At 36.6% G+C, this 14,878-nt stretch overlaps 1 protein-coding gene across 6 annotated transcripts in view; it reads right to left on the bottom strand.

Moving 5' to 3' along the window:
* The window catches only part of Dip2b (disco interacting protein 2 homolog B), a 236,066-nt gene that overhangs the window by 30,010 nt on the left and 191,178 nt on the right, over nucleotides 1-14,878 (bottom strand). For all 6 annotated transcript variants that reach the window (XM_071609857.1, XM_071609855.1, XM_071609856.1 and 3 more), the window contains 5 exons: nucleotides 13,406-13,607; nucleotides 8,074-8,183; nucleotides 7,864-7,944; nucleotides 3,016-3,139; nucleotides 1,460-1,581 (listed from right to left, as the gene is read on the bottom strand). In XM_071609857.1, coding sequence (XP_071465958.1) covers nucleotides 1,460-1,581; nucleotides 3,016-3,139; nucleotides 7,864-7,944; nucleotides 8,074-8,183; nucleotides 13,406-13,607 — 639 coding nt within the window. The remainder of the gene's footprint in view (nucleotides 1-1,459; nucleotides 1,582-3,015; nucleotides 3,140-7,863; nucleotides 7,945-8,073; nucleotides 8,184-13,405; nucleotides 13,608-14,878) is intronic.

Consider the following 14,878-nt stretch of genomic DNA (forward strand, 5'->3'; position numbering starts at 1 on the left):
TTGACTTCCAAGTGATCTAGTCTGTTGGTGATGCTTTCTATTGAGTATTTTATTTGGTTTTATTGTTTCTTTCATTTCAAGTATTTATGATTTTTTTCAGAATCTTTCTTTCTTTTCTTTTTTTTTAAATTGTTTTTTAGTTGTAGATGGTCACGATATCTTTATTTATTTTTATGTGGTCCTAAGGATCGAACCCAGTGCCTCACCTGTGCAAGGCAAGTGCTCTACCACTGAGCCCCAGCCCTAGCCCCTTTGACTCACTCTTGAAGTAATCTTTTGCTACCTGTATTTGCTCCCTTATCTCTGTGTTGGTTGATCAAATTTTGCCTGTATTTGTTCATTTAGGTCATTCTTTTAAGAATTTTTTTTAAATATGGACACAATATCTTTATTTATTTTATTTATTTTAATGTGGTGCTAAGGATAGAACCCACTGCCTCACATGTGCAAGGCAAGTACTCTGCCACTAAGCTATAACCCCAGCCATTCTTTAATTCACAGATCATTCTGACCTCCTTTTCTGTCATTTCATCAACTGCACTGTCCATGGATTCTATTATTGTAATATCCTGGTTTGTTTGGGGCACGTTTTTCCATGTTTTTTCATGTTGTCTATGCGTCTTCCTTCCTTGCAGTGTGGATCTGAGGTATTAACAGTTTCTACTCTATAATCTTATAGTATCCATGCAGATTATCTGTACCTCACCTTCTTGTAGGGCTTCCAGTCCCTGCAGATGACCCACGATGGATGCTACTGCAACTATAGGTGGTGGTGGCAATAGCAGGGTGGGTATCCCAAGATGGATGCAACCTCTTTCAGAAATGGAGCTGAAAGGGTAGGCCTTACAATGGCCTGGGCTGCCTGTTCCGAGATGCAGCTGCTTCTAGACCCTGTTGTCATAAGGAGAAGGCTACTGTGTGGGGAGGGCTATGACAATGGCTGCAGTGTCCCAAGATAGAAGTGGGTTAGGCCTGGGCTCCCATGGGCTCCCGGGCAGGTCAGCGGAGCTGGCCCTGGGCCGGGCCCTGAGTTCTGGCATGGGTCTGCCAGTCAGTGTAGTGGACTGGACTAGCCTGGGCCTGGGCTCCTACGTAGGTCCACTTGGGAGGATTTTTGAGTTTGGCAAGTAACACTTGATTACTGTGCAGAAATGTCAAACAGACAACATGTTTTAAGCAGGGGGGGCACAAATTTTACAGAGAATTGCTAATGAGAACTTCACCTCCTTAATGTTCATGATTATTGGCCACAATTCCATATTTCACCAAAAACAATTTTCCTACACAGTTCCTTCACTGAATAATGATGATTACTTTGGAGACTGAAAAAAGGAGATTGTTTTTAGGAGAAAATTTTCACTTCCTGGACCAACAAAACTGGAAAATTAGTAAGGATCCTTCGTTGTTTAAGTCTCGATCTTATGACATGAAGACAATGCAAGATACAGTTGGTACTTACATCAACAATCATGCGAACAGTGGGCAATGTTGCAGTAAGGTTCTGAGCATGAGGGGGTCGGACAGTCACAGGTATACACCCTGCATACAGGCACCCATAGAATGCAGCAATTAACTCGATGCCTGCAAGACAGAGGGTCCTGTCAGGAGAGCCATTTAATCAAATACTATCACTAAGAAACTAAATGTGGATTTTCCAAAATCATGTGCCAGCTGGGTCATTCAGATCAGAACTTAATAATATAAATTTCTTCTGTCAGTGCCTTAAGAACAAACTGAAGGCAAAGCAGCATTTAAAACAACTTAAAAGAGAAGCCAAGAACAGATAACAAGGAAGATATCAGAAGTAAACCCTTGAAAGATACTTGAAGCATGTTCATATTGTTACTTGACATTACTTATTACAGAAATTGAGGAGTTTTAACTAAGAAGATAAAATAGGAAATGAAGAAATGAGGAACATTTAAATTTTTATAAAAATATTAGAAGGCTGATATAGGAAGAGTAATTGGACTTCTTAATTGTTGTTTACTCAATTTGTGTATTTTAGGGATGAAAAATGTGGCTCAATTTGAAGACTCTGGGTGAGAGGTCTCCTCAGGATGTGCTCTAGTCTGTTGCTGAATCATTAATTGATAGATGGAAGACAACTATATGGGAATATGGCAGGAGAGATTCCAGATGATCTAAGAAATCTCAGTATCCATGAAAATAAAATGCCATAGTAAAGTATATTAGAGTGAAGGGAAATAAGGGAGATAAGTGACCAAAGAAGGCTGGATATGTGAGTGGATTATGTGGCTGACGGAATAGGAATAAAGAGATTACTCAAATATTTCATCTAATATTTGGTGACAGCAAACTGTTATCAAATAATCCTGTTATCAAATAATCCTAACCCTCTTTCTATGAAGGGAAGGTTATGACTAAATTAAATTAGAACATCAAAGATAAAAGCAACAACAGAGGAAACAAAACACCAATAATAATACAAAGAATGTAAAGTCAACAGAATTCAAAGACAACAATCATTTGGAAGCCAGGCAAAATGGTCCCATTCCATCCTAGAAACAAGGCAACCATTTTTTGTTTGTTTGCTTTGTTTTCGGAAGGGACAGGGTCTCATTACATTGCCCAGGTTGGCCTTGAACGCCTGGGATCAATAAATCCTCCTGCTTCAGCCTCCCCAGTACACTCCCATGAGTATATACCACTGCTCAACCTCAAATCATCTGTTTCAAAGGTTTTCAAAAGCCAGGTAGTTGAAATCTTCATTCACTCATTCATTTGTTTAATAATTACTAGGTGACTTTTATGTGCCAGGCACTGATAATGGAAATAGAAGAGTAAGTCAAAAAGACAGAATCTCAAGAAGAGCTATCACACTGCACAACTATGGGATATGTCACCTGACTCACACTTTAGTTTATGGTACATGGTTGCTTGATGTTGGGAAATACACAGTACCACGGTCATAGATGGTAGCCCAGAGTTCCTGACCTTTCCTACTATGTAGTCTAGTCTTGGAGTTTAGTAGTCTACCAATCCAACACTTACCAGGTGGGTAGAGCAACACAACGTTATCTCCTGCATTTAGATGTCCTTTGTCACCAAGAACTGATGCAATCCTCTCTGCTCGCTTATGAAGCTGAAGGCAGCTGGCTGTGCATACAGTAGTTCCCTTTAAACATTATTAGAAAGGATAAGCAGATCAAAGTTCATCAAGAAAATAAACCACCAAGGGAAAAGCACAACCAATCTGACATTATACCTAAAAGGGTTGTGCTTTGGTAGATTATCTTTTGCAAACTATTACTTAGTATCAAAAGGCAGGTATAAGATTCCTTTTCTTTTTTAAAAAAGTGTTGTAGATATTTCGGGCATAATAAAATTAACCTAAACACTTATTTATAGTATTTTTCCTTAAAGTAGTTTTAAAAATACATATGATCTTTTATTTTTGTAAGTGAGGAAATAAGAGTAAAAGTAAATTAATAAAAATCAAAATAGGATGAGAGCAGGTGTGAGGTAAAGACAGTAAGTGATGGTTGAGTGGTCATGCACATCTGCTGTGTGTACAACACAAACCTGGCTCTGAGTTTGCTAATAGTGAAGATGCAAACAAACAAAAATAGTATGCAGAATCTACCAGCTAATAATAAAGATGAGGAGACCCTTTCCTTTTTGTTTTGTTTTAATATTTATTTTTTAGTTGTAGTTGGACACAATACCTTTCTTTCTTTCTTTATTTTTAAAGAGAGAGTGAGAGAGAGGGAGAGAGAGAGAGAGAAAATTTTAATATTTATTTTTTTAGTATTTGGCGGACACAATATCTTTGTTTGTATGTGGTGCTGAGGATCAAACCCGGGCCGCACACATGCCAGGAGAGCGCGCTACTGCTTGAGCCACATCCCCAGCCCAATTTATTTATTTTTTATGTGGTGCTGAGGATCGAACCCAGGGCTTCAGATGTGCTAGGCAAGCGCTCTACCACCAAGCCACAACTGCAGGCCCCTTTTCCTGATCTTGACAATAATTTTTCCTGTGAGTCTTCATAAGTTTGACTGAGGAGAGCTTTTTGAACCCTTCCTTGTGAAACATGACACGTATAAGGGAAAATGGAAAATATGCACATAACTTAATGAAAAATTAGTAAGTAAGCATTAGTGTAGACACCAGAAGGATAAGAAGAAAACCCTCCTAGCTGCTCAGAAGCACCCATGATAACCACTATCTTGATGTTTTTGTTGGTCACTGATTTCTTTATATTGTTAACATTCATGAATAATTTTCAATTGTAAATGAATGGAATTGTGCTGTATAAATTCCTTTGTGCTTCACTTCTTTCTTTCTTTAGGTGGTGGGTGCGTGCTAGAGATAAAACCTGGGGGTGCTTTACCAATGAACTACATACCGAGCCCTTTTTATTTTATTATTATTATTTATTTATTGGTAGTACTGAGGATCAAACCCAGAGCCTTGAACTTGTTAGGTTAAGTACTCTACCAGGAGCTACATCCCCAGCACTTTATTTTTTTAGTTGTCAGTGGACCTTTATTTTATTTATATGCAGTGCTGAGAATTGAACCCAGTGCCTTGCACATGCTGGGCAAATATACTCCCACTGAGCTACGACCCCAGTGGACCCAGCCCTTTATTTTTAATTTTGAGCCTTGCTAAATTGCTGAGGCTGGCCTCAAATTGTGATTCTCCCATCTCAGCCTACCAAGTCACTAGGATTACAGAAGCACGCCACCACACCCAGTTGGTTTAATTCAACATTATTTATAAGTCATCATGCTGTTTTGTGTAGGTACAGTTATTCCTCTATGTTGCTATATAATATTTCATTGTATGAAGGTACAACAAGTTATTCATCCACTTTCTGGCTGATGGACATTATCATTCTTGGACATGTATTCTTACGCTTAAATACATGTTTCAATGGAATACAGACCAAAAAATGTAACTGCTGCATCTCTGGATTGCCAGTCTTCAACTTTACTGGATAATGCCAAATTGTATTCCAGATGGTTGTACTATTACCTGGTCTTTTAAAAATGAATATATATTATATGTAAATTTACATGCAACATGGTATCATGTCATCTGCTAGAGGCTGCACAACATTTTGGTTAAGAATGTGTGCTCCACAAGTTAGGGTTCAAATAAATGTAAAGAACTAATTTCTGCTTGGTTAGTACATGCTGTATGCATGTATTGAAATAACAAACTGTATCCCATTAATATGTACAATTTATACTTGTTAATCAAAAACTGAATGTTAAAAAAAGAGCTAATTTCCTACTCCTATCACTTATTAGCTCTATAATCTCTGTGCTTGGTTTCCTCATATCTAGAATAGGATCTTCAGTACATATTCAATTATTACATTTTATATCATATTTCCCCTTATACATGATAAATATTTTCTAGGTCATCAAATATTCCTCTGTAACACTGTTTTTAATGGCTATAACCATAATTTATTTAGTTGATTGTTTATTTTCAGCATTAAGGTTATAACACTAAAATTAATATGCCTTTGGCTAAAGTCAGGGTTAAATTTATAAGGCTATTTCTTTTTGAGCTGGGCAGAGTGGCCTATAATCCCAGCTACTCAGGAGGCTGAGGCAGGAGGATCACAAGATGATCCAGTCCAGCCTCAGTAACTCAGTAAGACACTGTCTCAAAAAAAAAAAAAAAAAAAATGAAGGACTGGGGATATAGTTCAGTTGTAGGATGCCCATGGTTCAATCCTCAGCACCACAGGGGGGAAAAATCATTCTGGTTCATGGCACAAGAGCAAATTTTAGTTTAGTAAACACAATATTCTATGCATGAGGGAACAATGTATGGTTAATAATCTGGTGGCCTAGGCTTATCCAAGGCAAAATACAAGAATATATAGAATTAAATGAATTATACGCCCTTTGGGCAGTCAATCATTTATATTAAAACAAGAAGCAAATTTAAATTTATGTTCACAAACAAATATCTGGGGTATGGATTTCATAACATCCACAACTTAAACTATATCCAAGCCTGGGAGTGAGGTGGGAAGTGACCAGAATGATGGCTTTAAAAAAAAAAAAAAAAAAAAAATATATATATATATATATATATATATATATATATATATATATAAATAATTAGTTGTAGATGGACACAATATCTTTGTTTTTATTTATTTATTCTTAGGTGGTGCTGAGGATGGAACCCAGGGCCTCACACATGCAAGGCAAGCACTCTACCACTGAGCTACACCCCCCAGCCCCAAAATGATGGCTTCTTAATAAAGTATAAGAACCTTAGTGAATGAACCACAGACTTGAAGAGAAGCCCACTGCCTGAATATATGGAGCAAGGAAGTCCCAGAGTTTTGTCTCACAAAAGCAGTTGTTCTTAAAATTTTTTAATAATTTCCACTTTAATGCACAGCATACTTCTCTCATTAAGATTTATCACTACATACATTCTCAAAACAAACAAACAAATTAACCCCCCCCAAAATTAGATTATATGAAGACAGAGCAGATAAGTTCCCTAAGAGATCCAATAGGCTTTTCCAATCTGCCTCTGCTGGTGAGAACTGCTATAATTTGGTCACAATACTTTCAGTCTGTGACTCAATCATTAATAAGTTAAAGAAAATATATCAGACTACCACAGAGTGGAAAACCAAAAAAAATACAATATTAGCCAGGCGCATGCTTGTAATCCCTGTGGCTTGTGGGGCTGAGACAGGAGGACTGCAAGTTCAAAGCAAGACTCAGCAAAAGCAAGGCTAAACAACTCTGTTTCTAAATACAAAACAGGGCTGGGGGATGTAGCTCAGTGGCTGAGTGCCCCTGAGTTCAATCACCTGTACCCCCCCCCCCAAAAAAAAAAAAAACATAATAAAACCCACACCTATATTATGGAGTTGAACAAAGTGTTGCATGTCTATAATCCAAGTGACTTGGGAGGCTGAGGCAAGAGGATCACAAGTTCAAGGTCAACCTCAGCAACTTACCAAGGCCCTTTTTCAAAATACAAAATAAAAAGGGCTGGAGATGTAGTTCAGTTGTAGAGCACCTCTGGGTTTAATCCCTAGTACGGTAGATACAAACCCATGAGGGTTGGGGTTGTAGCTCAGTGGTAGAGCGCTTGCCTGGCATGTGTGAGGCATTATGTTTGATTCCCAGCACCAAATAAAAATAAATAAATAAAGGTATTGTGCTCATCTACATATAAAAGAGAAGAAAAAAAAGATGTTTTTTTAAAAAACAAACCCACAACATTATGATAAACCATCTATTAGAACCAGTAGTGAAATATACTCTCTCTTCTTTTTTTGTTTCCCCTTCTTTGCAACAGGGTCTTCCTATATTCCCCAGGCTGGCCTGGAACTCATGATTCTCCTGCCTTGGTGTTCTAAACAGCTAAGACTATAGGTACAGGCCACCAAACCTAGCCAATGTACTCCTATATAATTTTGAATTCGTTTTTTATCTGTCAGTAATTAATCCTTTAAGTAAGTACTAAAAATAGGTTTTGTTTTTAAAATATGGGGGTAAAATAATTTTCTTTTTGGAAGAAATCAAATAATTAAAAGTCAAATTGGATTAAAAAATATGACATAATATGTTCCATACATCTGTGTATTTATACAATTGCACTGTTGGCCCCATCATTCTTAAAAAGACTTGATTATAACACAAGAAAATAAAGTATTAAATAGCACTCTGGGAGGTCTCATTTCAATCTTAAGAGTGATTGTATAATTTATCCTCATGTGTCAAAACAAGGAAAAAGCAATAACTCCTTCCTTAGAAATTTTCTGATGAAAGAAAAGAGATTGAGAGTGCCTAAGGTACTCCCGTAGGATTCAGTTAATTAGATATGCAATTCAATTTTTAATACCTTGGCATTTAGCAACATGAAGAGTATATGATCAGGAGTTGCCTGGGCTCGCCACTGCAAAATCTCTGCCAGAAACTGGTGCTGAAATCATAAAGCAGAAAAAAGACTGATGGTCAGCAACTTTCAAGCAAGTATCCCCTATTTGGTATCTAAAATGTAAGTTCTGTCCTTGACTCGTTGGTAAAATTTCAGCACTTCTGGAACACTTACCTTCCTCACTAAATCATTCTCTTCAATTTGCCCCAGATCCCTTCCTGCAGCTTGTGCTATGCGTTTTCCAGCAACCAGATTCCCAACCATCACGGAAGCAGGGCCTACACCTGTAAATAGAGGCAAAAATCAACGCTCTGAAAACAGCAATTCAATCTAACTATCCTCAAAGCATTTCCTGACTGACCCAAACTGGTTCAACCATTCATTCAATAATAGAATGACTAGAGCACTCTTCTAGGCACTGGGAAGGCAGTAATCAAACAGGATAGAGCTTATATTCTAAGAGGAAAGGCAACCAAGAAGTATATATACATATAAACAAAGTCAGGTAGCAGGAACTGCTAGAAAAAGATAAAACAGGACCACAGGAGAGTCATGGTTAGGGGAGCAATAGAAGTAAGGAGGCTACTGAAGCTAGGGTATACAGGGAAGTTTTCAGCCTGAGGAACTGCCTTTGCACTGGTTTCCACTGATAAATAATTTCTTTTGCTCTAATCAAAATGTATTAATAGTAATAAATATCTAGTCTTAAAAATTTTTGCTGAGGAATGGGAGTAAGTTTATATCTATCAACAACTAAAAAATAAATTAATTAATTAAAAAAATAAAAATAAGGGCTGTGGATATAGCTCAGAGGTAAAGTGCTTCTGGATTCAATCCCCAATACAATCAATCAATCAAGCAATCAATCCATACATCCCTCCAACTCTTAAGAAAAAAATGTTAGAGCTGGGTGTGGTGCTTACACCTATAATCCAAGCTACTCAGGGGTCTGAGGCAGGAAGATCACAAATTCAAAGCCAGACTCAGCAATGTAGCAAAACCCTATCTCAAAATAAAAAGGACTGGGAATGTAGTTCAGTGGTAAAGTGCCACTGGGTTCAATCCCCAACATCAGAAGAAGAAAATAAGAATAAGAATAAGAATAAGAAAGAAGTGCTAGGGTTACTTGAAGACCAAGACTCTACCTTAATAAGCTAAGAAGATGGCAGAAAGGTAACAAATCAAACTTAATACCAGCTAAGTACTGTCCAAATCTGATGATCCTAAAGTTATTAAAACAGATGACACAAAATGACTTAGGTCATATAATCACTTTTAAAAGGGTAAACAGTTGGGGAAGCTGGATAAAGGATATAAGGGAATTTTTTGTACCATTAAGCAACTTTTTTTTTAAAGTGTGAAATTATTTCAAAATGAAAGTTTAGAAAGATTAAAAATCAAATAAAAAAGTTGAAAAAAGGTAAAGTATTCCAACAGTGCTAAACTGTTTTAGTTTATAAATTGTCTAATACAATTTTAAGTACTATATGCAATATTCCTGTCTATGAAACTATATAATAAATTAGAGCTAGATCACTTTGGAGAGAATCTTTACGTATGTAGGAATTCAGAGTACATTTGTGTGAATTGTACAATCCTGAATTCACATTGTAAAATTAATAAAGGCATTGCATTTTTAAAAGTCAATTTTAAGCCACAAAAACAATTTAGCAGCAATATTTTGAAATTCTTCTGAGCATATTTCTTGATTCTATGGGCTCCAGAGTGAAAAATACTGAAAGCAATAACTTCAAGAAGCTAACTATAGATACTTTTGCTCCTGTAAACATACCTTCTTGTTTCTCTCCAAAACTTGGTAAGCTTATGGTAAAAACTGTTATCTGTCAACCGCAACGCCTGCTTTTCACTTCTTTATTAATAACACAATCCCCAGTTTCTAGCTGGACATGTGCCACATGCCTAAAGACTACATTCTTTATAGTGTGAAAGGCTTAACATGTAAGAGAAAGTAGCAGGTGCAATTTCTAGAAAACATGTTTAAAGGGAAAATATTCTCTACTTTTTCCTTTTTTTTTTGGGTGGTGCTGGATATTAAACCCAGAGCCTCATGTCATGCATGCAAGGCAAGTCCTCTGACACTGAGCTACAATCCCTGCCCACTATTTATTTCTTTACCCTTTTCTGCTACTTGCTAGCCAGAATACAAAATGATGTAGAAATCAGAAATGATGGCTAGAGGTCAGGGATCCTAACAGACTCTGAGACAGTCTCATACTCCTTCTTTTTCTTCCTTTTTCTCATACTCCTTCTTTTCCTTCCTGTCCTAGCTGTGGTCACATGGAAGGATTCTACTTTTCTGCTACACTGATTTTAGGTATGGTCTAACTTGTTCTGGATGATGAAATGTTAGGAGACCCTGAAAGAAACAGAAGCTTTAAATATCTTATGTGCTTCGGCTGGTTCTTCTTCTGCCACCTGCCTTGAGAAAAATACAACCTAAGTAGAGGCTAGTCCCATCATGAGGAAACACATGGCTATTTCTGAACCTAACTTGCAGCCTGGGGCCAAGTCATGTCCCGATGATTTGTATTCAATCATTGAAAAACAAATACTTATTATTTCAGAGAACCAAGTTTTAGATTTGTTATATAACACATCTATAAAAACAGTTTGCTAACATAACACCAGAGCAAAAAGATGAAATGCTGGAAGAACGTGATTGCAAAGTGATTATTCTAGCCTTGGCCTGTCTATCTCTGAATTTCTTTTACCTAAGAAAGAAATAAACTTGATTCCTTTTTTTTTATTTTAAGTTGTAGATGGACACAATACACACACACACACACACATAGAAGACTATTAATTACTGCAGAGTATATTAACATCTTTTTTATATTAACATTTTTTTTCTAATTAGTTATATGAGAGCAAAATGTATTTCATTTCCTACATATATATATTTGGTGCTAAGGATCAAACCCAGTGCCTCATATATGCTGGGCGAGTGTTCTACCACTGAGCCACAACCCCAGCCCCTTGATTCTTGTTTAAGCTGTTTATCTGCAAAGTGTAGCGACAGAACCAGAAAAAATTCCCCCCCACCAAAAATTTTTACTCATTTGACACATTCTTCTTCTTTAAACTAAGCACCAATAGGTATCTCAATGGGATTGTTGCTTCTGGCCTTTAACAACTTTTCTATCTTCCTTTTCCTCTCCTTTCCTTTCTTATCTCACTTCTTAATCATGTCCATTTTTCTCTATTTTTTTTTTCAAATCCTAAATCTCATGCTATTCTCTCATCATCTCCACTAGTTGATATCATGATTTTCAAACTGCTTTGGTTCTATACATATGTATCCAACTAAGATCTTAGCAGACAATCACAATAGAAAGCAAAACTATTAAATCAAACCTAGTGCTTTCACCAGACAGGATGAAATGTTGCTATGCCTTTGGAAGCTTAGGAATAAATATTTTATATAGGTTTTTATTATTTGATAAAATAAGATGAAATTTGACTTGCAAAAGCACTGCTTAAGCTTCTACTATATTTTTAAGCAACATCTTTTAAGTATCTCCAACACAAATGTTTTGTTAAAAGAATCCTACATTAAATGCTATTTAAAATAAGATTTTACACCTGACACAGACCTATAATTCTAGCAACTCAGAAGGCTGAGACAGAAGGAACATAAGTTCAAGGTCAACCTCAGCAACCTAGAGAGACCCTGTCTTAAAAATTAAAAAAAAAGAAAGATGTGAGGATATAGTTCAGTGATAAAGACCTCTGGGTTCAATCACCAGAATTTTAAAAAAGATTTTACTCATATGACAAGTAAATATGGGACTGCAGTTTAACAGACTTTGGAGATGGAGAAATGATTTATGTGTGTTTTCAGTGCTGGGGATTAAACCCTGGGCCTCACATCTACTAAGCACATGCTCTATCACTGAGCTCGGCTCCCAGTCCCATGTGTGCTTTTATGTATCTGCCATATGCCTAGGCAGTTAATGTGTTTGCAAATATTTCTTTATACATTTCTTTCTTTCTTTCTTTTTTAATTTTTAGCTGTAGATAGACACAATACCCTTATTTTATTTTTATGTGGTGCTGAGGATCAAACCCAGTGCCTCACGCATGCTAGGTAAGTGCTCTACCCCTTGAGCCACAAGCCAGCCCCTATACATTTCTTGATTACTAACACACAAACTTCTTGCTTTTGAATGCCCCTTCAGAATACTAGCAAAAACTGATAAAAATCATATATTCTTTAACTCTATACATATTGTCAATAGCACAAGGGTAGGTGACAATAACATCTGGATAAACCTAAGATCTTCAGCGAGCAGACCAATAATTACTGCAGAGCAGGGTATATTAACATCTTTTTTTATATTAACATTTTTTTTCTAATTAGTTATACATGACAGCAGAATGCATTTCATTTCATTGTACACAAATGGAGCATAACTTTTTATTTCTCTAGTTGTACATGATGTAGAGTCACACCATTTATGCAATCATACATGTCACCTAGGGTAATGATGTCTGTCTCATTCCACCATCTAATATCCTGATGATGGCAATATTCTAGAGTCACAGGCTTACTTTATACATTATGGTACATCATGTTTCTCTTTCAGCAAAAGCTGTCTCACAGAAATATAATTAAATGTCACACCTTCCCTTCTCTTTCTAATTCTCCCACAGTCATCTTTTCTCATTTGGAGGCTGATACATAATGTTGTGTGTATACATACACATGTGAATTATCGGCAGAGGCCAGACTTTGGCTTTCATGTGTTTCAGGCATTCACACGAAACTAGGAGCCTTAAAACGAAAAAAGTACCAATGAAACGTAATGATTTCATGTTGGATTTATCTTTTTTTTTTTTTTTAAATACTGGGAGCATGCGTGAGGCAATGGGTTTGATCCTCAGCACCCTATAAAAATTAACAAATAAAATAAAGGCAGTCTGCCCATCCACAACTTTAAAAAAAAAAAAGATTCTACTCCTCAGATGTATTACAGACCCAACTCAGACCCTAACAGCTGAAAAGAAATGAGGCATGAATCTAGGTAAGAGACTCTCAACAGAAAGGCAGTATGCCATCATGTTTCAAAGAAATTTTAGTCGCATGAAGTGTGAATTTCAGTTCTGCCACTAACTAGCTATGTGAATTTTATTATTCACAGCTGATGGTAAAGTTTTAGGATCATATATGTAAAATGCTTAGTATTTGACATTTAGGAAGCACTCACTAAATACCAGCTGTTCTTGTTATCAGAATCTTCCCTTATAGAATTGCCTTTATTCTAGTTCTACCAGAGGGATTCTGATCATCTTGACTCATACTTTATACCCAGGAGAACTCTGAAGAGGGGACAGGAGTAAACCCAAAGAAGCCTATTCTGTAGGGTCTCAAACTTCCTTGCTTTTGGTCAGCTGATGCAATTCATGAGTTACTGGTCTTTGTAACGTCTAACTCTAAACAAAGAATCATTCTGAGAGACTTATTGATTGTAAGCTAGCATATTACCTGGTTGCTTTTGCCGAGGTTTTGGCAAATTCGTCACACAGGTGTGTGGGCACATGAGGATATTGCAAGGATGTAAAGATCCTTCCAGAAAAAGCTGTTTCGTCTGAGATATATGAATCCCTCCTAGTGGAGTTTTTGGCAATGTATTGGCAGGCACCAGAGCAAGACAATAAACTCCCACTTGATGAATGCTATCAATTGCCTAGAAAAATATGAAGAAAATATTCAGTGAGGTTATTTTTACTACAATAGACACGATCTTGACACGATCCATTGTTTTACTGTAGGGTTTTTCTTTATCCACTCTAGGTCTAGAATGATTGATCATTAAGCTCTCATATAACTGAAGATCTAAAGGTAATCATTATGATCCCATATATCTTTCAACTATAACAGAAATTAACAGAAGAGAGATTATATACAATCTAAATAGAGGTGGATACTCTTTACCAGATTCAGTATGTTCCCTTTTAAATGATAATGTCAAAACCTTGAGAATTTGTTTTGGTTTTAAAAACCTCTGTCCTGTACAACATAGCTTAATTAAATAGGGACAAAGTTAATTATTAGGAAAACAAGACACTCTCTAAACCGGCCCCCACTTAAGTGATCCACCATGATACCGAAACTACACTGTACAGAACATTTAGGGAAGACCCACAGTGCAATGAGCACTGGAGACCACACACTACACTCAGTGCACTCAACTCCCGACCATGTCACTGGATGCTTACTGAAAGTCAACTGTACTGATTTCTACACTATTCATGACAGCTATTCTATTCTAGTTACTATGTTCACATTGTTTAATTAGATGTTATATCAATTGATCAGATATAAATGCAAAAAGAATGAAAGAGTTATTAGGCTTTTGTAAAGACATATTAAAGGTGAGCTCCTAAAAAACTACTGCTGATAGGTAAGGCAAGTTAATCCAAAAAGTACAAATTATCTATTCAAGTTACCTTTCCAATATACCTATGTTCTCATTCCAACTTAAGGAAATTAAACCAGAAACTAAAGATATGCATTTGGGTATAGTTTATGAAAGTTATCTGGAACCCAAACTGGTGCACTCATACATACTATTCTACATCCAATGAACAGACACTTATGCTTTGTGTTAAAATGTAATACTTAAAGAATATCTAAAGTATTCTTTTTGTTTGTTTGTTTTTTAATATTTATTTTTTAGTTATCAGCAGACACAACATCTTTGTTTGTATGTGGTGCTGAGGATCGAACCCGGGCCGCACGCATGCGAGGCGAGTGCGCTACCGCTGAGCCACATCCCCAGCCCCTAAAGTATTCTTTATGATTGTCTGCTTTAAAATCTTATTATAATTATTATTTTTACAGAGCTATTTATTTATGGTATGGATTGAATCCAGGGGCACTTAACCACCGAGCCACATCCCCAGCCCTTTTTATATTATACTTTGCAACAGGGTCTTGCTAAGTTGCTTAGGGTCT

This window comes from Marmota flaviventris, chromosome 3 (genome assembly GCF_047511675.1).
Source record: "Marmota flaviventris isolate mMarFla1 chromosome 3, mMarFla1.hap1, whole genome shotgun sequence".
Lineage (NCBI taxonomy): Eukaryota > Metazoa > Chordata > Mammalia > Rodentia > Sciuridae > Marmota > Marmota flaviventris.